The sequence below is a fragment of the Ips typographus genome, linkage group LG15 (genome assembly GCF_016097725.1).
Source record: "Ips typographus isolate SLU linkage group LG15, UJ_Ityp_2.0, whole genome shotgun sequence".
NCBI classification, from domain to species: domain Eukaryota; kingdom Metazoa; phylum Arthropoda; class Insecta; order Coleoptera; family Curculionidae; genus Ips; species Ips typographus.
The window spans coordinates 4,244,975-4,270,857 of NC_138436.1; the positions used below are offsets into that span (position 1 = coordinate 4,244,975).

Consider the following 25,883-nt stretch of genomic DNA (forward strand, 5'->3'; position numbering starts at 1 on the left):
ACTTGATACGTAGATATTCAGCCGTATGCCGTAAATCCATTGACTTAATATCAATATTGAAATAATTTCACTGAAAATTGACCACTATTTCAATTTTTGGTCACATTTGATTAAAAAAACTGTAAGTAACAATTGATTGATAAAATTTCAAGCTTTACTATGGCAACATTGCATTTGTGTTATGGCCAGACCAATCCAGACTGAGCAGTACCGACCTAACCTCACAAATTATGTAAATTTTAAACGGATTTTGGTGTGTGGTGTGCGTTGGATATTGAGCACGTGACCATGTGGGGAACGGATGGTCGTCACTATCAATAAAACACCACCATTTTGCTTTTTGAATAAACCGAATTGCACTTATTCATTGCTTGTTGATAGTCTGCCATTAATGGAACATTTCCAGCATGCTTAAGACTAAATACACCGCCGTGATATGAGAAAAACCGAAAAACTAGGAACTAGCACGATAACCGACAACCATTTTGTTCACTTGCCCGACACTGTCTCTATTCTCAAATAACCGGGAAAAATGTGCAATGTCAAATAAAAAATAACCTAAATCGTCTGTCATTATTATCTTGCCCAACACGGACAGATACTTCGACACTAACCTACTCCGAGTAAAGAAACGAACGAGACGGTAGGCAACACCGCCACAGGTGTTTTTCAGTTTTTTTCCTGGCAACGGTAAGTACTTAATTCAAAATTAGGATAAGTACCAAACTTAATTTTTAAATCAATTTTAGATATGTCTAAGAAAGCCTCAAGACAGCAATATATTCAATTTCTAACTGAGGTAGAAAGTTCTGAGGTTTTAAAGTGGGGAAAAGGTACCTACCCCAGATTTAAAAAGACAATCTTGGGAAAAAGCTGCAAAGGCTATAAATTCTATTGGAGGTACCCAAAAAACTGGTGAACAATGGAAAAAGGTATATAATTTACAGTAGTTAAGACTTTTATTGCAATTTCACATGTACCTGTATTGTATTGTATCTGTCTGATTCATTTATATTATAGAGCCTATTAGTAAAATAGACTATGAAATTTTAGGCCTTCATTGAATGGAAATCCCACATAAAAGCAAAAATTCGGAATAATGCGGAACTATCTGATGTAGAAAAAAAAATGTGTCAATTTAACTGGACTTTATATTTTCCCTGGTGGAATCCAAGAAATACCCGAACTAGGTATTGCAGTGGCTGGTGAGTTTTATAAGTTTTTGTGATTTAATGTTAGTAGTAGAATCAAATTTTTGTTTAATGCTGGATGTCATTACTAACATAGAGAATAAGTCAAAGAGTCTATTTGATTTAAAGGGCTCAACACACTAGCCTGTCTCTTAAAGAATCAATTAGAATTAAGTTGACTTCTTTGCAACTTTGATATCAAGTTTATGATTTCGTAGAGGTTTTTGGCATATTTTTTAGGGATATTAAGAATTACCCTTTTTTTGGTCAAGAGGGTCTGTTTTGTTAGTATTGTTACGGTTTTCCCGTGGGTTCACACAAAGTCAGTTTAACTCAACAATTAATAACTTTATTAATACTTCAAAACACTCCGTACAATAATTAACACAGCTACTAAAAACACTACTACAATTCCACAATTACTCCGCTATTTAAACTTTACCGCGTTCCCAAATTCACTACTACACTACTCTCCTAACTACTACGCCGTCGTCAACGCCGCTTCTTTTATATTCGCAAACCACGTTCTAGAATGACCGCGAAACGCTTCGTGATTTGCCTCGATTCTTCCAGGTATGCCGCTTCCTAAGTGTGGCCTACTTTAATACGCGCCCGGCCAGATATTGCGGCGCATCGGTTTCATGGAGTATCGAGCATAGTAGGCCCAAACCGTAACAGTATGTTAAGCACTTTATAAATAATAGTATGACTTTGTAAAATGTGTACATGCATGATAGTGTTGCATCTAACTAAACTTGTTCTACTAAACTAAAAACAAATTATTTTTGTTTTAGAAGGGAACCATAGGAAAGACACCATTACATCAAAAGCGTTTGCAATAACTACAGAAATTATAAATAATTCAGTCAGTAATCAGATACTAGAAGATAAAGATAGAAATGAGGCTTAAGAGTGTTTTGAAAATTCCTTAAATCCAATGAAGGATGAAAATGGATCCAATGAAGGTAGAAAAAGAAAGATGTTTGGCAGCAAAAAGATATGTTTATCGTCTATGAAATATACAAAATGTAAGTAGCTAGGCTGATAAAAAACAACTTAACCATTAAAACATTATTATTCAGGCTGCAGTAACACTTAAATTATTTGCTAGTTTCTAACAGTTAGAATTTATTTTTCCAGCTCTTTTAGAACAACACATTCAATCAACAAATACTGGATTAAAAGAAATATCAAACTCCATTCTGGCAGTAGCTGAATCGATAAACAATTTAGCTGATGCCATCCGAGAGAGTAAAATATGAAAACATAAATAAAATAAAGTTTCAATTAAGTTCAAAATAAATTATATAACATATTTGTTGCAGTTTTTATTTATTTTATTTTAATCCAGTGCTTTTGCTTGGTCTAATAACCCTTGCTAAAAATAAATACAAATTTTGCTTATCCAGGTTATTTTAAATGTAAGCACGTTTTGGAATAAATAAGTATGATACAGACTGTTACATTAAACTTTGTAGCAGACAAGAAAGCAAGGACCAGTCTTCTACAATTGAAAATGTACCTGCAGTATAAAAAACAGTTTTCATAAAATGAAGGAGCATTTAAAGATTTTTGTCTCCAATTAAATCAAGAAAATTGCAGTCCAAAAAGAACTATGGAAAATTGGAAACGAGTAAATTTGTACTATGCGTTTAGCAATATTTTCAGGGTCAGGATACCTTCTTTTATAGGTTTTTGATGAATGGGAGTCCAGAGTCAAGGCAAAAGCCAGGAGAATTCACTTCGCAGAGCAAGAGTTAACTGGGGGTGGACTTGCAGTCGTGGATATACTGACAAATCTTGAAAAGAGGCTGTTGGAAGTCTTGTCAAAGATATTGATATATGGACATCCCAAAGTTATTGAATTGGGCTTTAAAAAAAAGACAAAAAGTAAACCCAGATATCAAATTAAGAAACTTCAGTGCAGAAAGTTCAGAGAATAGGGACAAGATGGCCGCCAATGATGTTTTGCTTGAGAGTGCTTCTAGTGATTTTAAGTGTAAACACTGTAAAAAGGATGTTGTAAATTCAGTGAAGTGCATAAAATGTGACGAGTTATTTCACCCTAGTTGTTTGGTCCAGTCTGCGAGGGCTAAAAATGCCGTGTGTCGTCATGAACCTCAAAACCAATCCGGTGACACCTCTAACCTCAAAACTGCATCGGACCATTCGGACCCACGCATGACTTCCCTGATGACAGAAAACTGTCTATTGCGTGAGCTAGTGGAGGAAACCAAGTCAAAAAATGCAATACTAAATGAAAATTGTGATTTATTAAAGGAAAAAGTAAAAACCTTGCTTGAAACTGTAAAAATGCATGAAAATACCATACTGGAATTACAAGCAAAAAACGACAAAGAACGTCAAGGTCAGGTAAATCCGACGCCGCCTTCCTTGTCGATATCAACAATTGTTTGAGATAGTAATAAACATAAACAACCACGGGTCCAAAGGAAAGAGTTTCAAAGAAGGCTTGGCATTCTTAATATTTTAAAGAACAAATATCCTGAATGCAATCAAATTTACTCCGAAATGAAGATCGAATATGGCAAACTTTTGAGAGAAGCAAAGAGTGGTTTTATATAAATAAGATATCTCATTCTGACAATAAAAGCAAAACAACATGGTATATTGTTAACGATCTGACGGGAAATCAAAAAAAGAAGGATTGTCCTCTGCCCCAGCGCGATTTACAAATGATTTAATAAGATTTGACAAATGACTTTAATGCAATGTTTATAAACGCTGCTCAGGAAGCCCTAAGTAACAGAGGCCGTTATCAACCAGACACAAACTCTCATTCGCACATTAATGTAAACGTGAACTCCATTTATCTAATTATGATGGATGAGAGTGAACTTATACGTATTTCCAAAAACCTAAAATCAAAGCGTTGTGCTGGTGATGATAAAGTCCCACTGTTTATTCTTAAAAGATGCACAGAGGTGATAACAGAGCCACTCGTTCACATAATAAATACTTCTTTCCTTGAGGGTATATACCCGACTGCCCTAAAAACAACTGTTATACCATTATTTAAAAAGGGCAATACAAATTGCTCGAAAATTAACGACCCATTAGCATATTGACTTCTTTTTCAAAGCTCTTTGAACGAGCTTTTTACAATAGAATTGTTAATTTTTTCGGATCTAATAAATTACTTTCTAGCTTTCAGCATGGTTTTCTGCGGAGTAGATCTGTGGAGACAGCAATTTTTGAGTTGACCTCTGAGATTTCAGAGGCTCTGGAGGAGGGAAATCTTTGTGCAGGGCTCTTCCTCGATTTGTCCAAGGCGTTCGACTGCCTTAACCATAAAAGTCTACTTTGTAAACTTAATAGATACGGTATTAGGGGATGTGCTTTCTCGTGGGTAGAGTTCTATCTCAAAGGTCGTACTCAGTATGTGACATATAAAGGACAAAAAATCGGAGAGCCTTCAATTGAAATAATTAGGTGTACCCCAGGGCAGTATACTGGGTTCTCTTCTTTTCATTATTTATTTGAACGATCTGCCACATGCTCTTCATAATGATAATTTGTGGATCATTTGTCAAGAGTTTGCAAAGTAAGCTGTACTAAATTGGAACTGAGAAATCGAGACAGGGTTGCATCTTTTCGGATAGGGGTGCCATTTGATAGGAAGGACAGTATTATGGACGGCGCCATCTGGCCCAGAGGAACATTACTAAACCGATACTTTTTTCCCAAAAACCGCGGATCTCAAAGTGAAACAAAATTAAGCGACGTTTCCGCTGATGATTTTTTAAACCAAACCATAATAGAAACAAGCTTAAAATAATGAACTTTAATGTGCAGGGACTTACGACGGATAAACTGAATAGTTTCGAAATTACCCTAAAAAATGAACATATAGATATCTGTTGCTTGTCAGAACATTGGCAACTCAACCATATTGAAAGTGTTCATATTCAAAACTACCACATTGTCGGGTCCTTCTGCCGGAAGGAGTACATCAGGGGTGGAGTATGTATATTGGCAAGAAAAGGCCTCAACGTTACTACTGTAGATGTTAGCAAATTCTGCCAGGAAAAAACATTTGAAATTGCGTGTGTTAAAATTGTGATAGATGAAACTCAGTTGTTTGTCTGTTCTCTGTACAGATCGCCGGGCGCAGGTATGGATACATTTTTTTGCAGGTTGCTTGACCTGATGCACCACATTTATGATAAAAGATTCAGTTACATAATATGCGGAGATTTTAACATAAATTTTTTGCCTAAAACTAGAGATAGTAGTAGTATTGCTCTAACTAATTTATTCTCAGGGTTCGGTATTAGGCCGACTATATTTCTTCCTACACGAGTTACAAATACATCTGAGTCATGTATTGACAATATATTTACTGATTGGGAGTGTTGCGATGTTGCTGTGGTAGATAATGATTTGTCAGATCATATGTATCAAATTGCGTACCTCGAGGTGGTAACGAATATCAGCTCACCCCCAATGAAACTGGTAAGACCAATAAACCAACGTTCATTACAAACATTTCGAGACGAGTTAATGCGGGTGGATCTGGGCCTAGCTGATGGGTCTGGCGACGTCGACGCTCAATTTTGCACTTTTTTCTCAATATTTGATTACTTATACTCATATAGTTTTCCAGAGAAATTTATTAAAAACAGAAACCAAACGGACAAACGTCTGCGATTTTCCAGAGAGACTATCGAGCTCTCAAAATTAGTGAAAGAAATGGCAGCTATTAACAAACGAATAGCTAATCAAGTATACAACAACAAATACTTAGCTTTGAAAAAAATATATCGGGCGCGACTGCGAGAAGAAAAAAGGTCGTTTAATAGTAGACGATTATTAGCTTCAAAAAATATTAACAAAACCTCTTGGGACATCATCAACGAAAGTCGTGGTAAATATAGTAGTACAGCTGCTATAAGCATTATTGATCCATTCTCTACGACAGGAAAAATATTGAATGATCATCGGGCTATCAGTGAAGCATTTAACAACTTTTTTGTAAATTTACCAATGGCTCCTAATAAGCCGGATATCACAAAATGCTCTTTAAAATCAAGTATGCGCTCCTTTTTCCTCTTTGCTACTACACCATTAGAAATATACACGACAATAAATAAAATATGTAAAAAAAAGTCTTGCGGAGTTGACGGCATCTCTGGGACGGTAATTATAGCAGTTGCTGACATTTTAGCTGAACCAATATCGAGTTTAATAAACCTCAGCTTTGATCAGGGAATTTATCCTGACGCCTTAAAAACGTCTAAGGTGATACCCATATATAAAGGCAAAGGTGACCATAGCGATGTGAGAAATTTTAGACCGGTTGCACTAGCAAGTCAGTTTAGTAAAATTTTTGAGTATTGTTTTAATGTTCGTTTATCCAAGTATTTAGAAAAGTATAATATTATTTCTAGGCATCAAAATGGTTTTCGCCCGGGCTATTCTACTCAAACGGCTTTAGACATGGCTTTGAGCAATGTGTATGAAGCACTAAATAATAAAAACGAAGTTGCTGGATTATTTTTCGACATGTCGCGTGCCTTTGACACTCTCGACAGAGACTTACTCATTCGAAAGCTTGCATGTGCGGGCGTGAGGGGTCCTGCTGGCTCATGGGTGCATTCGTATTTGTCCCGGAGAAGTCAGGTGGTGGACGTCTGCGGTTCGAGATCAGATAGTTGTGAGGTGGCTGTTGGTACACCGCAGGGGTCCTGCCTATCTCCTACTTTGTTTAACGTCTATATAAACGATTTGGCGGATTCATTAAGAGAAATTGGCTTTCCCGTAATATATGCAGATGACTGCAGTGTCATAATAACAGCTAATAGTTTTCAAAATCTTATAGAAAAATGTCAGTTAGCGACTTCTACCATGGCGACGTGGTGTCAAAAAAATGGTTTGAAGCTGAACACAGATAAAACATACGCAATTCAGTTTACCACAAAGAACAAATCGATAAACTGTAGCCCTTTAATCTGGACAGAGGGTAGGTCGATACAGAGCGTCGATGGCGTCAGATTTCTGGGCATCACTGTAGATCAGAAACTTACATGGGGATTGCATGGCGACATGATTAACTCTAAATTAAGTTCATACTGCTATATGATCAGAAATATTAAAACAACGGTGTCTCTGGAGGTGTTGAGATTGCTGTATTTTGGCTTGGTGCAGTCTCGCTTATCTTACGGTTTGATGTATTGGGGTCACTCTCGTGCTGCCGGGTCGGTGTTTATTTTACAAAAAAGAATAATCAGAGCTATGGTTGGTCTGCGTCCCATGGAATCTTGTAGGAATGCATTCAGAACCCTGAGAATAATGACGTTGTCTTGTTTGTATATATATTTGTTGATTATCTTTATAATAGAAAAGAACAATAATTTACAGCAAAAAAGTTCTATACACAGACATAACACTAGGACAAAGAGTGAGTTTATTCTTCCTAAATGTAGATTGGCAATTTCGCAAACTGATCCGAACTATATGGGCATTAAATGTTTGAATAAATTGCAGAAAATAACCTGTTTATTTGATGGTTTCTCAGTAAATAAAAACTTTAAAAATAAGTTGAAGGATTTCCTTATAAATAGGTGCTACTATACAGTAGCAGAATTTTTTGATAGCGATGAACTGTGAGTGGCCGCTTCCAGATCGAGAAACTGGTTTTATCAATACCTGTGCCCTGTGCCCGATAAAAAAACCTGGTTTTTAATATTGTGATATTTTTAAGTGTTTTTTTTTTGTGACGGACTTTTTGTTGGTGTAGTTTATTCTAATTATTATACATGTTAGATAAGTATACCTATAAATTGACGATCCCATAATGTTACATTGTTCTGTTGTAAACATTGAGTGGAATTAATAAATCAAATCAAATAACTGCTTAATAAACTATGCAGATGATACTAATTTGATCATAAAAGAAGCAAGTCTATCAAAATTGGTATTGCGGATAGAAGAACAATATGACTTAATAAAGAAGTGGTTTGATAGTAACGGCTTAATTTTAAATTCGGACAAATCACAGTGTGTTTTCTTCCGGACTCAACAAATTAAGGTTAATGTGCCTTCTGAACTTGTGTTCGATCATAACATATTGACGGTGACGAGCGAGAGTAGATTTCTTGGTGTGATCACTGATTCATCACTTGATTCTCACAAGTGGTCTGCTCATGTTGAGGGTCTGTGTAAAAAGCTTAACACTGTCTGCTATAGTCTCCGAATTATAACTAAATACCTTCATTTGGATGTGTCAAAATTGGTATACAACGGTGTTTTCCTATCGTTTTTACGTTATGGCATAATTTTCTGGGGCAGTGGAACAAATCTGGATAAAGCTTTTATTATTCAGAAATTGGCTATAAGAACAATATTCAAAATGCAATACCGAGAATCGTGCCGCGGTGTTTTTAGAAGAAGCGGACTCTTAACCGCCCCAGCATTATACATTTATGAGTGTGTTGTTTTTTTAAGGAAGCATCCTGAAAACTTTCTCCGTTTTGAAATAACACATGGTTTTGACACGAGAAATAAATTATACAGCTACAATTATCCTAAACATCATCTGACCTTGAGTGAGAAAAACTGTACCTACTCTTGTCTTATGTTATACAATAGGCTGCCTGTATCATTAAAAACAGTGACCATACTCTTTGGGTGAGTATATGAATTTTATCGGCCCCACCAGTGCATGCTCATGAAGTGTAATTCAATCTTTTGTTGTTTTAAATTTGTTGTAATGTTCGATTTTAAGGTATATTACATAATTGACAATTACATACTAAATTTCAGTGTAACGCGGTTTTATTGATTGATTTTTAATGATTTGTATTGTATCAATTTTTAAATTTTAGTGTGCATTTGCACTTTAATTCTGTATGACCTGTTTCAAACTTTGTGTACTTACGCAAATATGTTTTGAAATAAATGCTATTTTGACTTTTTTGACTTTGAAAGAGGCAAAAAAAATGTTTAGGTACCTATGTTTTCTTCAAGTGCTCCGATCACGCTAATAATAATAAGCTTTTTAGATGAAACACTTCAGGTAACTGAATTGTTAAGAAAAAACTTAGATATGTTACAGTGTAACTTTAAGAATCTCTGTTACAAAACAACATTAAACACATTTCGAAATAACCGCGTAAACCGCTGAGACATCAAGATGACAGGTCTGCTCGTTTCATGTGACGTGAAAATGCGAGTAACTCGAATGTTACTCTCACGACGCATTCTCAGAATTAATCCGAGTTTAATTGTGATCTTTACGTTAGATGGTAGATAAAATTAATAAACTAATTATCAGTACAAAACACGGACTTTCCGCTTATTAGTTTACCCGCATATAAATTTTAAACAAAAGCAAAAAAAACCGGGAGTAACACGAGATCGTTAAAATCGATCACTGACATCCAAACTATTACCATAACCTGAGTTATTGAATATACGCGGTTTGTTTACAATTGAAAATTAGGAAAACCGAAGAAAAGAGTTTAATATAAGTGACTTAATTAGTAACTGTAGGTTACAACGGAATGATGGAAAAAGAAAAAGGCAACGCCAATTGAAATGGAGCCAATACCGGATTTGCTAAATACAATAATATTATAAACATTACAAGTAAGTTCTTGACAATTAGGTGAATTAGTGCACTGTTAAATTAATTAAAAATTGCTAAAATGCATTGAAATAACAAAGTTAATAACTGATCATTAATGAGTATAAGAGTAATTCTAAGGCGAAAGTAAGTAGGTTAAGTAAAATGGTAAAGTATTATAAAATGAAATTATACAATCATCAAATTCAAAAAACATGACAAGGCTGATATGTCAGAAAAACTTTTAAATATGGTGCTATCAAAAAATCAAATCGCTTTGCTCTCAGGTAAAAAAAAAGGGTTTGTTGGACTCGTGACGAAATTGCAAAAGCATTTACTTTAAGATACTACAGTAAAAAAAGTTATGTATATCTCCGTAGTATGTTAAATTACCCATTGCCGGCCCCTTCTAGTTTAAAACGCTGGGCATCTCGTTTAGATGTTTCTGAGGGAATATTAAAGGATGTTTTATTAATGATGAAACTAGCGGGCGAAGATTTTACTTCATTTGAGAAAGTTGTTGTGTTGCAGTTCGATGAAGTTAAAGTGAGATCAGTTGAGGAGTACGATGTATCAAAGGACCAGGTGTTAGGTCCTTATAGTCAAATGCAAGTCGTACAAGCCCGAGGGCTTTTTTCAAAATGGAAGCAGCCCGTCTATCTGGCTTTTGATCAGAAGATTACCAAACATATTTTAAACGATATTATTTCTAAATTGCAAACATTTCATATAATGTAGTGGCATGTGTTAGTGATTGCGGGGGTGGAAACATTGGATTGTGGAAGGAACTAGAAGTTGATATAGAGAAACCTTTCTTTAAACATCCAATAACTGAATCGAACATATACATGTTTGCTGATGCACCACATTTATTGAAACTTGTTAGAAACTGGTTATTAGACACTGGATATTTATTAAAAGATAATATTATTATTACAAAGCCTCTTCAAGCTTTAGTAAACCTTACCAAATCAGAAGTTAATCCTTGCTGGAAAATTAATCAAAGTCACATTGATTGCGAAAAAACAAGAAGACAAGTTGTCAGAATGGCAGCTGAACTTTTATCGAACAATTATATTGACAAGCGACTGATATCGGCTTTGGCCGTTGAATATCAGGAGTTTTATTGGTTGTTTATTCAAGTTGTTGAAAAACGTTGCCGTTTCTCAGACCACATCAAATATTTGTTTTGAAACATCGGTTTAAAGTTAATAATAGTTAATAAGGACTGGTATTTTCCAATGATTAATAGGCGAACTTAAAACACTTTGACTCAAAAGAAGTAAACAATGATTATAAGAAATTAGTTTATAATATTTTTGATTCTGATAATTGGATTCCATTTTTATTTCAAAGAAAGAGACAACCGGCAACATGTTTCCTACCAAGGGGAACTCGAGGTCAGCCAAAAACATCACCCCAACATCAAAGGAATTATGTCCCTTCTCTATATGTTAGGCATTTCACATTTTTTTTGCATGTTGAATTTGTATTAGCGCCATCCAATGCAACAACAAATTACAATAAGCTACAAATAAAAAGGTTTTAAGACAAGTTAATATACAGTGTGCTGTATATAAAATAAGTGTAGGTTGAAATAGGCTTTCCCAGAAAATTGTGGTATAGAAAATATTTGCTTTAAAATTGAACACCCCGTATACTAAAGTAATCATTCTTATATGTGGCACTCTGAAGATAAAATGTAAACATTTAATAATAAATACAGTTTTAAATTATAATGTTTTTAAACAAATTGTATGCACTAATTTGCCATAGCCTTTTTTATCGACCTATGTAGCAGTTGTTTTTATAAAAGGTTCGACAACAAATTTATAACTTTTATTTATTTTGAAGTGCGTTTACCCCTTACATAAATATGCCCAGTTTGCTAAAAGATGGCATGCGTTTTAAGCAATAGACAACATGCTCTACTAAAAGATGACATGGCCATCTTGCCAATAGATGACACTCGCAAAGTTACATTGGTACTCAGTTTCTTCCAAACATAGCTAATTCTCTCTCTCTCTCTCTTCACACTGATTTCCGGCTGCCATACTCTAAATAGTTTCATTGGGAATAACTTTTTGGACAAACTATACTGATTTAAATTTTCTCAAATATTTTGACCCTTCGTCTGGGGGTTCATTTTTTCTGTATTAAATTTAAATTTAAAGCAGACATTTTATTCCAAACTTTGTTAAAACATTTTTTACCCGAAAAGGATCACAAAAGGCATTTTGATATGGTGCAAAAGGCATTTTGGACACGGTGCTCGCTAGATGTGTCATTCATTTAACAAATCGTTCTTACAAACAATAGAATTACTTAAATAAATGTAATATAAGGCATTTAAAAAAATGCAACTTTACCACATCTTAAATTTCTGCGGCACTCTGTAAAGTTGACCATGAATTCCACGGATTATAGTTATATGATGGTGTTTTTAGGCACAATGCCTGATATTAGACAGTAATTGGTAAGGTTACGTTTTTAAACTTTTTCTTCATATTGGCACACGAATATAATGTATTAGACTCAGTAAATAGTTTTTGTCTACAAGCATCAAATAATAATGCATTTTTTTACTTCGGTATTAAGAAAATTACATTTGTGCCAAGTTGATTTTTTTGTAACCAATCAGTTGACAGACTGAAAATACGAATATTTTTTTATAGACTGAACAAATTATAGGCAAAGCTTTTTTACGGTAACATTTAAGTGACTTGGTTGTCAAACAAAAATAACAGGCATTTTTAATATATAAGCGTTATAAGTTAGAACGTTCTTTAATTTGCCACCCTAAAAACTATAATTTGTTTCGGCCAAAAAACTAGAATTTAAAGTTTTAAACAAACAATAGCAAAATTTCCTTTTTAACGACCTATTGAAAAATTGAGGACACTGAAAAATGACCCATGACCCATGACCCCACCCGAATAAACATTGTTAATGTAAGGAATAAATCACGTATATAAAATAATAACAATAGTAATTTTAAATTCTCAATGACTGGTATTATAATTAAAATGAGATAGTCTAGAAATGCAAGTCAAAGTGAACATAATAAATTAATAAACGATTTATAATTATATTGCAATGTTTGACAAAACTTGTTCAGCCATTTATTTTATCAATTTGCTTAAGTTAATGAATTATTAAAAAAGAAACAAAAATATTGATGTCATTATATTCAGTTATTGTCAGACATGTGTCTAATATTAGAATGAATAACGCAGAAACTATACGAGCAGTATATAATATAGAACACCAAAAACTGTCTAATGTGGCTCCTATAGCGATCGAAACAGAAAGAAAATACGGCTGGACTGAATATTAAAATAAGTTTCCTGTTCCAAGAAATCTATTTTTAGTTGTCAAGGCCAAATCAGTCGGCAAACCCGACAGATAAAATTGGCAACTGTGTCGGTGACGCCTGCGTCGGTTCCACATGGCGCTGTATATTGCGCGGAGGCCAATAAACCGCCGCATCGTGGAGGCCGGTTACATTTAAACCCATACCGTATATACAACTTTTTTCCTTATAGTTTTTCCTTACACCTCTGCTGTGACCATGAAAGACCTTGAATTATGAAGCGTAATCATGCAAAATACACTCCTGTAACTATGGCGGTTATAGTGGAGGCTTGGGCGCCTGTGTTATGTATGGAGGCGACTAAGATAGAAATGCATGTATATATATATATGTTATATCATGGTCACCCACCAGAGACGGACACTGACCCATAAGATTGCCAAGTCAGCTAAACGGAAATCGTGTTCCAATTACAAAACCATAGCTATAGTAAAATTGTGCAATCAAGCTGTGTCAGCATAGGCTAATATTATAAATTAGAGGTGTAGTGTAAAAATCGCGTCTATTAATATTAAACTTTTGCATAAGTAGTTAATAGTACCATTATTTTATTATTCCAATATAATTAAGTGATTTCTTGAAATAAATAATTTTTTTTAAAAAGTGCTTCATAAGAAGAAGAACCCAACAAATTGGCGCAGTCGCAGTAGGATTCGTAAACGTTGCTAGAACACGAGTATTCTAACTAGTAACGGCGGATTCCAATCCCTTAACGAAGAAAAGAACCTCAGACTCAGAAGTCAGAAGCAATCCGATCATCACTCGTGAAAACTACGTCCGGAAAGTCCAGTAGCAGCAGCGAGAACACGACGGAATGTTAATTTTTATGTAAGTAAAGAATCATCTCGATTTACTTTACAATTTTACATTTTTGTGTGAAACTGTTCGATTTTCCAAATATCGCATTTCCTTACACCAAACTATTAATACCCTATCCTATCTTTGGTTTAAGCTATAAGAAAGTAAACTTAAACTAAAAACAATTTTAATACTAGTTATAAAAAAAATATCTTAACATATCAAAATGCCAGATACAACAGCAACAGTTGTAGAAGTAGAACCTTACAAACTATCTGAAATTTTTTCAATTATTCCTGAATTTGATGGTGATCAAATCTTTCTAGGAAATTTTATTGATGCTTGTGATTGTGCTTTTAATATGGCTACAACAAAACAGAAAGTTTTTCTTTTAATTCACATAAAAAATAAAATGAGAGGTAGAGCCGCTCAATTAATAAGTTCTAGAAATCCAGGAACTTATGCAGAACTTAAACATTTACTAAACTTACATTTTGAAGACTCAAGAGATCTCTCATCGCTAATTCAAGATTTACAAAGATTAAAACAATTGCCAAACGAATCACCCCTTACATTTTATAATCGACTTCAAGTATTAAATTCAAAATTACTTGCTAATATTCAAAAATCAGGCTTATCTAGACAACAAAAAGATGCTCAAACTAGTTTAATAGAAACTATGGCATTGAACGCTTTATTAACCGGTTTAGATTTTCGCTTAGGACAATTAATTCGTGCTAGTAATCCACAAACTTTATTAGAAGCTCAAAGCAGAATTCGAAGAGAACTTCAATTGTCTTATTTTGAACAACAAAAATCAAGTAGATTAACTCAAAATCCTAAACCACAAACCAAACCCAATTCGATTCCCAGATGTAACAATTGTGGCCGATCTGGTCATATTTCAAGTCAATGTAGACAAACATCAAATCAAAGACCTCCACAATTTAACCATAATTTTCAAAGACCAGTTTTTGATCAAAGAACAAACTCTTCTTCTATGCAGCGACCTATTATTAATAATAATAATAATAACGCACACTCAAATCGACCAACTAATTTTACCCCTAATGGAAGTAATTTTCAACCTAGATCAAATTCGTATCAACGTCCTTTTAATTCTAATGGAGCACAAAGAACTTTACATGTCCAATATGAAGATTTTCCTAATCAATCATTTAATGAACAAATTGAAACTGAAACGTTTCATCAACTCCCAAATAATGAATTGTACCAAATAAATGAAAATCTTGTTGACACATCATATTCCCATGAAACTGAAAGCAGTCAGGATTTTCAAATTGCTACGTCAAGCAACCATCCCCCAGAAAATTCTACAATCTCAAACCCAGTTTCACAAATCCAATCTCAACTTCAAACATTGAATTTCGACGACATGAACCCGAACATGAACTTCCCGGAACAACAGTTTCTTTAAGTCCACTACTAACAGTGAACTCAAAAAATCTTTATTATATTTACGACGCTTCGCAAACATTTAAATTACTTATTGATACCGGAGCAGGAATCTCAATATTTAAAGCAAACACAGTGAAAAATTATTCTCGTAGAAATCCCGAACATATAACAGTTCAAGGAATAACAGATCAAAAAATTTTAATTACTGAATCTGTTTGTATACCTTTTGTAGCTGGAAGTGATCATAAAGTTTATATCTACGATTTGGATATTGATTTTGATGGTATAATAGGTTTAGATTTTCTAGATCACTATAATTGTATTGTCGATTTAAAATCAAAACAACTTATTACAAATTTTAAAACTATTCCTTTACATAAAGTAACTAATGATTCAAGTAACAATTCAATTTCAAACTCTCCTTATCAAAGTCAAGAGAACAATTTTTGCAATAAAAAATGTAATAATAAAATTTCTATCGAAGGCCGAATCGAAAAAATATGCAAATTAAAATGCAATCTAGCTAATACAAGTGCAATTCTCTATGCCCAAGAAAAAGATAAGGTCCGATTACCTAACGCCTTAGTTAAAGTCAATGAACAAGGTGAATTTCTTACATCTGTTATAAATGCTAACGTAATTAATAAAACTGTCGAGTTTTCAGACATAATTATAGAACCATTTGTCCCGGAATGTAAGAACAACGAACTTGCTTATTCTTTGAATCCCGATAATTATACTGACCAACCACAAGACAGACACGCGCTAATAAAAAAGCAACTTAGAACAGATCATCTTAATGACGAAGAAAAATGTGCAATTACTGAACTTTGTCTTGAATTTTCCGATATATTCTATTTAGATGGCGACATCTTATCTTTCACTAGTGAGATAAAACACTCAATCGAAACTAATGGTGCCAGACCTGTATTTTCAAAATCTTATAGATACCCGCAAATTCATAAAGAGGAAGTAAAATCTCAAATTAATAAAATGCTTGATCAAGGTATTATTCGTCATTCTACATCTCCATGGTCTTCCCCTGTATGGGTTGTCCCAAAGAAGCTAGACGCTTCTGGAAAACAAAAGTGGCGAGTTGTAATAGACTACCGCAAACTTAACGAACTGACAGTTGACGACAAATACCCATTGCCAAATATTTCTGATTTACTAGACCAATTAGGTAAGTGTGAATATTTCACAACACTCGACCTTGCCTCTGGTTTTCACCAGATTGAAGTAGATCCTAAAGACATTTCAAAAACAGCTTTTTCAGTTGAAAATGGTCTTTACGAATTTGTTCGTATGCCATTCGGACTCAAGAATGCACCGTCCACTTTCCAACGCGTCATGGACAACATTCTTTTAGGCATTCAAAATGAACGATGTCTAGTTTACATGGATGACATTATTGTCTATTCACCAACTATTCACGAACACATTACCAGATTAACGGAAGTCTTTAAACGTCTACGTAACGCAAACTTAAAAATTCAACCAGACAAATGTGAATTTTTAAGGAAAGAAGTAGCTTATCTTGGACACCTTATTACTCAACATGGTGTAAAACCCAATCCAGACAAAATTAAATGCATTGAAAAATTCCCAGTCCCTACTTCACCTAAAGAAATAAAATCATTCTTAGGTCTTTCCGGTTACTACCGACGATTCATCCCTAATTTCGCAAAGATTTCTAAACCATTAACTAAATTACTTCAAAAAGATGTTACTTTCCATTTTGATGAAGAATGTGTAAACTCTTTTAACACATTGAGAAAAGCTTTAACTTCAAATCCCATTTTGATTTATCCCAATTTTGACGAAACATTTTTGCTTACAACAGACGCAAGCTCCTTTGCGATAGGTGCCGTTTTATCCCAAGGTCCTGTTGGAAAAGATTTACCAATTGCTTACGCCTCAAGAACTCTATGTAGTGCTGAAACAAAATATTCCACAATTGAAAGAGAACTCCTCGCAATTGTATGGGCAGTAAAACATTTTCGTCCATATCTTTTTGGTCGTAAATTCATTCTCATTACCGATCATCGTCCTTTAACATGGCTCTTTTCCATTAAAGACCCCGGAAGTCGCTTAGCACGTTGGCGTCTAAAGTTAGAGGAATATGATTATAAAATCGAATACAAACCCGGAAGAATCAATAACAACGCTGATGCATTATCAAGAATAAGAGTTAATCATTTTCAAGAATGTGTGAAATTTCACTCAAAAGTTCGAAATTTTGCTTTAAACGAAGAAGCTGGACCATCTATTAATAATGAAGATCCACCTTTTGAAGACAACAGTTTTATGAATGTCGAAGAAATAACTAACGAATACAATACATTTACGCATTTATATAAAACCACATCTATGAATCACTACTCAAAAATAGAAATATCTAATTTACAACTTTTAGATAAATCTCACAAAAACATCGTTACATTCTTTTGGCGAAATAAACTCGAAGAACTGCATGAGAAAATCATTGACGATATACTAGAAAAAGATTTCGACTTTCAATCTAAAACGATTAATATTGTTTCTAGTAAAAGTGTCAAAGATCGTAAATATTTCATAATACCACTACCTTACGATAATGACTCCGTAGTTCCAATTCTCTTTTTAACTTTATATAAAGATCGTGAAAAATTTGAACCTAATAAAACATATTGTATAGAAAATAATTTACAGTTACCTATAACTGAAATTCTATGTTTTATTTTGGCCGACAAAGATGTTCATTTGAAAATATGCCAAAATATTGTCAGAACCCCAGACGATGACCAAATTCCAATCATTTTGGAGCAATACCATAGTGGAAAAAACAACTTACATCGAGGTATAAATGAAACTATTAAGCGAATTAAAGAAAAATATAATTGGCCAGGTTTAACCAAGGATGTCGAAAAGTTAATTAAAAGTTGCGAAATTTGTCAAAAAGTGAAAATTTGTAGGAAAAATCTTAGTACACCTTTAGTCGTCACAGAGACACCAAAAACACCTTTTGAACGAATTAACATCGATCTGTTTGAATATCCTACTCGCAATTACGCACTGACCATTCGTGATGAATTAACAAAATTCACTCAAGCTTATCCTCTATCTGATAAGAAAGCTTCAAATGTTGCGAATACTTTACTAGTATTTTTCCAACACTATGGAACTCCTTTAAGAATACATTGTGATCGTGGCAGAGAATTTGATAACGTCCTCTTAAGAGACCTTTGCCGTCTTTTTGAAATAAAATTAACTTTTTCAAGCGTTAGTCATCCTCAATCTAACGGTTCGTTAGAAAGATTTCATGCTACATTAAATGAAATGATAAATATCCACAAAACAGAACATCCCGATGAACATGCTTTTAATATTCTTCCATATGCTGTAATTTCTTATAACAACACAAAAAATAAAACTCATGGTTTCAGTCCTTACGAATTATTATTCGGACATACGTCTATTAGACCTCCTGAAACACTTTACAATCAAAAAGAACTAATCTCAAAATACATTCGAGACCTAAATAATCGTATGGAACACTATTACAAAATAGCAAGATCAAGATCAATCGCGCAAAAAGAAAAAGCTAAGGTGAGATTCGATAATTTAATAACCAGAAATGTCCCTGAATATAAAGTAGGTGATAAAGTGTATGTAAAAGAATCTCAAATTAAAGACAAGTCCCATAATAAATTTAATGGTCCGTTCGAAATTATTGAAGTTTATGAAACATCAGCTAAAGTTAGAAATTTAGATACTAATTCACTTTCAAAAATAAACTTTGACAGAATGAAACCATTCTATGATTAGTTTTTCTTTCCAGATTCCTCGGAATTACATCGCAAGTCATCGCTCAATTCAACATATCACCAATTAATAATACGATAGGAATATTTTACCATGAAGCAGGTACAGTCAAAATATCAAATGACAAATGGACGCTTCTTGTATACAAAGACCTTCACGAGATTCGAAATACTATACGTGACAATAATAAGATACTCGATAAATTAATAACATTGTTTGACGATCCTTCACCTCGTATGACATCATTTAAAGTTGAAATTCAAACTCATGTTAGTCTTATCAGACAAACTGCAACATCAGTAGAACAAAAATATAAAGAAATTCTAGCTGATACAAACAATTACGCTTTTCGTAGTAAACGAGGTTTAGTCAATGGCATAGGTAGTATTTTTAAATCTATTACCGGAAACTTGGATTACGCTGATGGCGAATATTTTAATGAATGCATTAATAAAGTTACACGCGACGAACGTGAAATAGAACAATTACTTAAGAACCAAATATCGGTTACAAGTTCCGTTCTAAGAAACTTTAATTCTACTATTCAGCAATTTCAGATAGACGAGAAAAATTTCAACGAAAACATTGTAACAATTCAGAATGCACTAAACAGAATTTCCGATGATGTAGCTTTTTATGAGGCACAAGTAAAAGTATTGAATTTTTGCCAATCATTAATGGAAAGCTATGTATTTTTGGAAAACTATCTTGATGATATTTTAAATGCCATCACTTTTGCTCGTTTAAGAATCTTGCACAGCTCAATAATCACTCCTATCGATTTAATCACTTCTCTCCAGGAAATTTCAAGAACTTTAACTAGAAATAATTTTCCCTTACCAACTTATACTTCAAGTGTTGCTAAGTATCTTGATATAATTGAGTTAGAAGCCTATCAATCCGAAAATCAAGTTGTATTCGTTCTTCTTATACCCTTAGTAGAACCTGAAACCTATACACTTTATAAAACATTTCCCATCCCAATTTTGGATAATCGTACAGGTTTCTTTCACATTCTTCCAACAACGCAAAGATATATCGCGAGAGATGATGATTCTTTATTGTACGTATCACTTCAAAATTTAGAAAGCTGTAAAAACCTTCAGACAAGACTGAAAATTTGCTCAAACATACTCCAGTATCCAATTGACAGCGATGCTATATGTGAAGCACAACTGTTACGGCAACAGAAAATTCTTCCAAGGACATGCCAAACATCAATTCTAGCCGCTACAGACTACAACGTTCAAGAAATTGACTACAACTTATGGTTAGTAACAATCTCCGAACCACTACCTGTCACTGTAAGATGCGGAAACCGAAATCCAGAGTCGCAGATACTGAAGACGAATTCAATCATCAAACTCCAACCTAATTGCAATGCCTTCATTGGAAGTACCAGAATCCATTCGAAATATCTCGTTCAAAACTTCAAAAACATTACATATCAAAGCCATCCTGTTAAGATCCCCTACGAATGCTGTAACCATTTACCAGAACGATACAATGTCCCTGATTTGAAGCCTTTAAAATTAAGCAAAATCAATTACGACGATTTAAGCGTGGCTCAACACAGATTAAACCAATACTCGGAAGAATTGGACAAAATCATTCAAGAACCTTTTGTTACTAAACATTATCATTGGTTTACCACCGCTTCAATTGTAATTATTGTATTAATTCTTGTTGTACTCATCTTATGCAAATGCAGGAAAAAGAAGTACCCTAAACTTTGCGTAACCGGAAACAGTGGACCACCGCCATCTCCAAGATCTAAACGCAGCGAGTTAAAACAAACCCAATGGAAGAAGCTATTACCAAGAAGAAGGACTAGTATCCACCCAGAACCATCTTTTGATGAATCCTTGGAACTTCAAGCTAATCCATAAAAGTTGTTGAGCTGTTATATCATGGTCACCCACCAGAGACGGACACTGACCCATAAGATTGCCAAGTCAGCTAAACGGAAATCGTGTTCCAATTACAAAACCATAGCTATAGTAAAATTGTGCAATCAAGCTGTGTCAGCATAGGCTAATATTATAAATTAGAGGTGTAGTGTAAAAATCGCGTCTATTAATATTAAACTTTTGCATAAGTAGTTAATAGTACCATTATTTTATTATTCCAATATAATTAAGTGATTTCTTGAAATAAATAATTTTTTTTAAAAAGTGCTTCATAAGAAGAAGAACCCAACATGTATTTAAACCTTTTGGTATGGGCATTTATCATGGCAATTCTAAACACAAGTTATCTAATGATTTATTAAAATATTTTGTAAATGAATATTCAAAACTTAAAAAAGCTGGTGGTTTTATTTTTAAGAATAAATTGATCAATGTCAAAATAAATTGCGTTGTATGTGATGCCCCTGCTAAAGCTTTGGTGCTAAGAAGGAGATTTTATTGATAACCGTATGACTTATCCTGAAATAAATAGTTCTTTACGAACTGATCATTCATTCTCCCAAAAAACAGATGAGGATCACCATACAGGAAGATTTATTCTTGAGAATATAGATATTTGAATGGTAACTCAAGTTCCCAATGACCCCATGCGTCTTGTTTATCTTGGAGTACAAAAACGCCTAATGCAATTTTCATTCGCTGGTCCTTGATATAATTACACATGTAGTTTCCGTGAATCATGTTCTCGGCACGACGTTTAGAGTAAAAAAAAAAATGTTTACTTTTCACCTTATCGCTGGTCGTTGTCCGGATCCTGGTAATCATTCCGTTTTGTCGTGTATAGTATATACGGTCAGTTGAAACAACTGAAAAAACCAAAATAGTCGGCGTCTTTGTTGAGCATAGGCGGCGTGAAAATAAAAAATATTGAGGGACTCTGTGCATAATGCATAATGCTTATTAATTGCTTGCTCCAATGCAAACTATAAACACCGGACTGCACTGCCTTTGCCAACTGTGTGAAAGATAGGATTGTCTTAAGAAAGCATAGAAATAAACTAAAAACAGATTTTAAGCCGCCGACCAATAAGAACTGTGGGGTGACCAATTAAACGGTCTTACGGTGCTTACGCCTAAAATTATTTGTGACACCTACTCCTCAAGTCCACGTTGACTCCTCGTAAATTACTACGAGGAACAATCACATACAAATTTGCTCGTTTTCTCCTATGCTTTATGTGGAGTGTTGATCGAACCCCGTATTTTGACCTGTCCCAACTGACTTCGTATAAACTATACAAGGTACGCGTCGAAAATAAAATCGCGTAGTGGATTATTGTTATCGATCACTTGTTATTCTTCTACATACACTAAATTTTAAATGAGATGAGATCATGCGATCTCGATTAATCTCAGGCAACATGCGTTAGCCAAAACTAGTAACACTCGTTACTGCACAACATTAACAAATTGTGTGTTAGAATTAAAGTCATAAATGACAAGTACTTATTAATAGATTAAAAGGAATTTTTTCCTAAATACAGACCGTGGCTCCATCAGGGGAACAAGCAGAAATAAATTTCGACTATTTTGGCAGTAAACCTATTGAGAAGGCATAAATTGGTGCCGCAATGCACAACGAAGTAGCATTACGATGGAATGCAGTGCTGCAATCTGGGCTAACCAGTGCACAAAGAACCGAAATCATGGACAAATTCAAAATTCCCGAAAATTGTGTGCAATTAATCCCACCAAAAACAAACCAACAAATACTACCATGCCTCCCAGAGCTATTAAGCATGACAAATTTATTACAACTTTGCAAATGCAACTAGCCCACGGGCTTTCGGCCATTGCCACCGTAATTAACAAGAACTTATCAGCCGTTGAACTAGCTAATGACACAATAATCCTCGGTGAGGCCTGTCAAATAATAGCTAATGTACATAACGCTCTTTCTCTTCACAGAAAGATCAAAATTTTGCCGCATTTACATCCAGATTGTGCTAAAGTGGCCAAAAATTTTAAGATGGACGAGCATCTGTTCGGGAAAGACTTTCAGGAAGTTTTCAAAAACGATCAAATCTTAAAAAAATCAGCTGAAGAAGAAAACTGTTCTTATGAACACTGTAGCATCCGGAAGTCAACAGAAAACCCGGCAGTCTTTAAACCTCCAGCGCTCTCAATACAAGGGAAGATTCAAGGAACAGAAGAGAGAAGAGAAGTCGCCAATGGGAAGGAAGAAATGTAACGATCACAAGGAACAGAACTACTATTGCAGGAAATACTCTGTTTAAATAAGGTAACTAAATACGCGGGTCGCTTAAGTCAATTTTCACTTGCGTGGAAAAATGTTACACAGGATAGCAGAATTTTGGACTGCGTTCAGGGAATAGCCCTTCCATTTAATTCGAAACCTAAACAACTGCGGGAACCCAAAATTAGCATCGAAAGATGTCAGTATAAAGATTACTTCAATTCTATTAATAATCTAATAGAAATTGGGGCTATTTCAAAATGTATCCCAATAAAAGGTCAATTTCTATCGCCATATTTTTTTACCTATATTCTCCATTAAGAAACCTAATGGAGAATATAGGTTTACTTCAAATCTTAAAAATCTCAATACGCATATAGAAGCGCCACATTTTAAATTGGAAGACCATAGAACAGTTCTGAAACTTATGACTCCCAATACCTATTTAGCTAAAACTGACCTCAAAGATGCTTATTTTCTACTTTCAATACATAAAAATTATAGAAAATACTTAAGATTCAAGTTTAGGAACGTATTGTATGAGTTTAACTCACTGCCATTTGGCCTAAGCATAGCGCCATTTATTTTCACTAAAATAATTAAACAAGTATCCGCAGTTCTCATAAAACTGCATATTCTGTTAGTAGCTTACCTGGACGACATGTTACTTATTGCTGATACTAAAGATCAATGTAAAAATAACATAAAAACTACTATAGATCTGTTAGAAAAATTAGGATTTATAATAAATGTGAACAAAAGTATATTAGACTCTCAACAGAGCATTACCTTTCTCGGCTTTTCTTTTAATTCAATTAGCATGAAGATTTCCTTACCGCAAGAAAAGACCTAAATTCTAAGACGTCAAATTGAGGAATTTAAGAGAAAAACACATTGTACTGTTAGGGTATTTGCACAGTTAATAGGGAAGTTAGTAGCATCATGCAACAAAACATGGGCTTACTCACTTAAAAGTTTTTGAAATACTAAAAAATTCAGTTATTTCGAAGGACTATAAAAATTACAATAGGAAAATCGAAATTCCCAGCTTACTGAAAATCGAATTATCCTGGTGGGAAAAGAACAAGACATAAAGCCACACCAATTTGCATTAGAATTTTTCTAAGACGCGTCGCCGTCTGGCTGGGGTGCTTCTTGTTAAAAAAATGTATCATGGGTTTTGGGATAAAAAGGAGTCTCAAATGCACATAATTTTTTTAGAAATAAAAGCAGCACTTTACTCATTAAAGTCACTGACCACAAATATACATGATATTCGAATTTTATTAAGAATTGACAACCAAACAGCTATCTCCTGTATAAATCGAGGAGGGGGTGTGACATTTAAGCACTTGAATTATGCCACAAAGCTTATTTGGGAATGGTGCAAAAACAAAAACCTATCAGTCTTTGCTAGTTACATTACGTCATCAGACAACATAAAAGCCGACAAAGGGTCAAGATGATTGTCAATTGACACAAAGTATCAATTAAATTATTATGCTTTCACAAAAATCATAACAAATTTTGGGAAACCGGATATACCAGGTGTCCAAGAGCACCCTGGACATAGGAGATTAACATGGGAAAACAGTTTTGTTTTTTTTGCGCCTGTACGGTTGATTTGATTGAAAAATCGTATTAATGAAAGTTGTAGTACCTATCACGGACTAGTTTTCTGTATTTTTTTCAGATATCTAACTTGGGCCCTTTCGTTGTAAAACACGAACAAAAAGGCGAAAATTTTAACTTTTTACCTGCACTGTATAAGCGGTTGTCGAGCAACCGTACCAGCAACAATGACCTGTTTACCCGTTGCTCGACAACCGCCTATACAGTGCAGGTCAAAAGTTTAAATTTTCTCATTTTTGTTCGTGTTTTACGACGAAAGGGCTTAAGTTAGAGATCTGAAAAAAATACAGAAAACTAGTCCATGATAGGTACTACAACTTTCATTATTACGATTTTTCAATCAAATCAACCGTACAGGCGCAAAAAAATCAAAACCGTTTTTCCATGTTAATCTGCTATGTCCAGCTTGCTCTTGGACACCTGGTATATTTGTTTGCATCTAGAATTAATAATAAATGTAAAAAATATATTTCTTGGTTCCCGGATCCAAATTCTTTTTTAGTAGATGCATTTACAACGACTTGGAACAAATATTACTTTTACGCATTTCCTCCTTTTTCGTGCGCTGCACGGGCCTTAGAAAAAATTATTCAAGAAAAAGCAGTAGGCATACTGTTAGTTCCGAATTGGCCTGCGCAACCATGGTTCCCAATTTTTAAAAAACTATTAATTAAGGAACCGATACTTTTTGATCCTAGTCCTAATCTACTCATATCTCCCTTCAGAAACAGCCATCCTCTGGCCAAGAAGCTTTCCCTAGTGGCAGGGAAATTATCAGGATCGCTTATCAAAAAAGAGGGATTCCAGCAGCAGCGATACCAATCGTAATTAATTCCTTATCAGAAGGCACACTCAAGCAATACACCAACTGTTATAAAAAATACTGGGATTTTTGCAAACAGAAGCAATTTGG

General features: G+C 34.3%; 1 protein-coding gene and 1 long non-coding RNA gene across 3 annotated transcripts; both read left to right on the top strand.

Moving 5' to 3' along the window:
• Positions 1-584: 584 nt before the first annotated feature.
• On the top strand, positions 585-2,505 carry LOC145738155 (uncharacterized). Of its 2 annotated transcripts, none has more exons than XR_014180608.1 (4): positions 585-690; positions 750-932; positions 1,054-1,205; positions 1,985-2,505. It is a non-coding gene; the product is annotated as an uncharacterized LOC145738155 (long non-coding RNA). The 2 variants fall into 2 exon arrangements; XR_014180609.1 differs by having other exon boundaries at positions 1,988-2,505.
• A 10,735-nt stretch (positions 2,506-13,240) lies between these two features.
• Positions 13,241-21,060, top strand: LOC145738428 (uncharacterized). The gene is made up of 2 exons (XM_081993246.1): positions 13,241-13,978; positions 19,188-21,060. The coding sequence occupies exons 1-2, from the start codon at positions 13,965-13,967 to the stop codon at positions 21,058-21,060; spliced, it is 1,887 nt and encodes a 628-aa protein (XP_081849372.1). The 5' UTR covers positions 13,241-13,964.
• Positions 21,061-25,883: the final 4,823 nt, after the last annotated feature.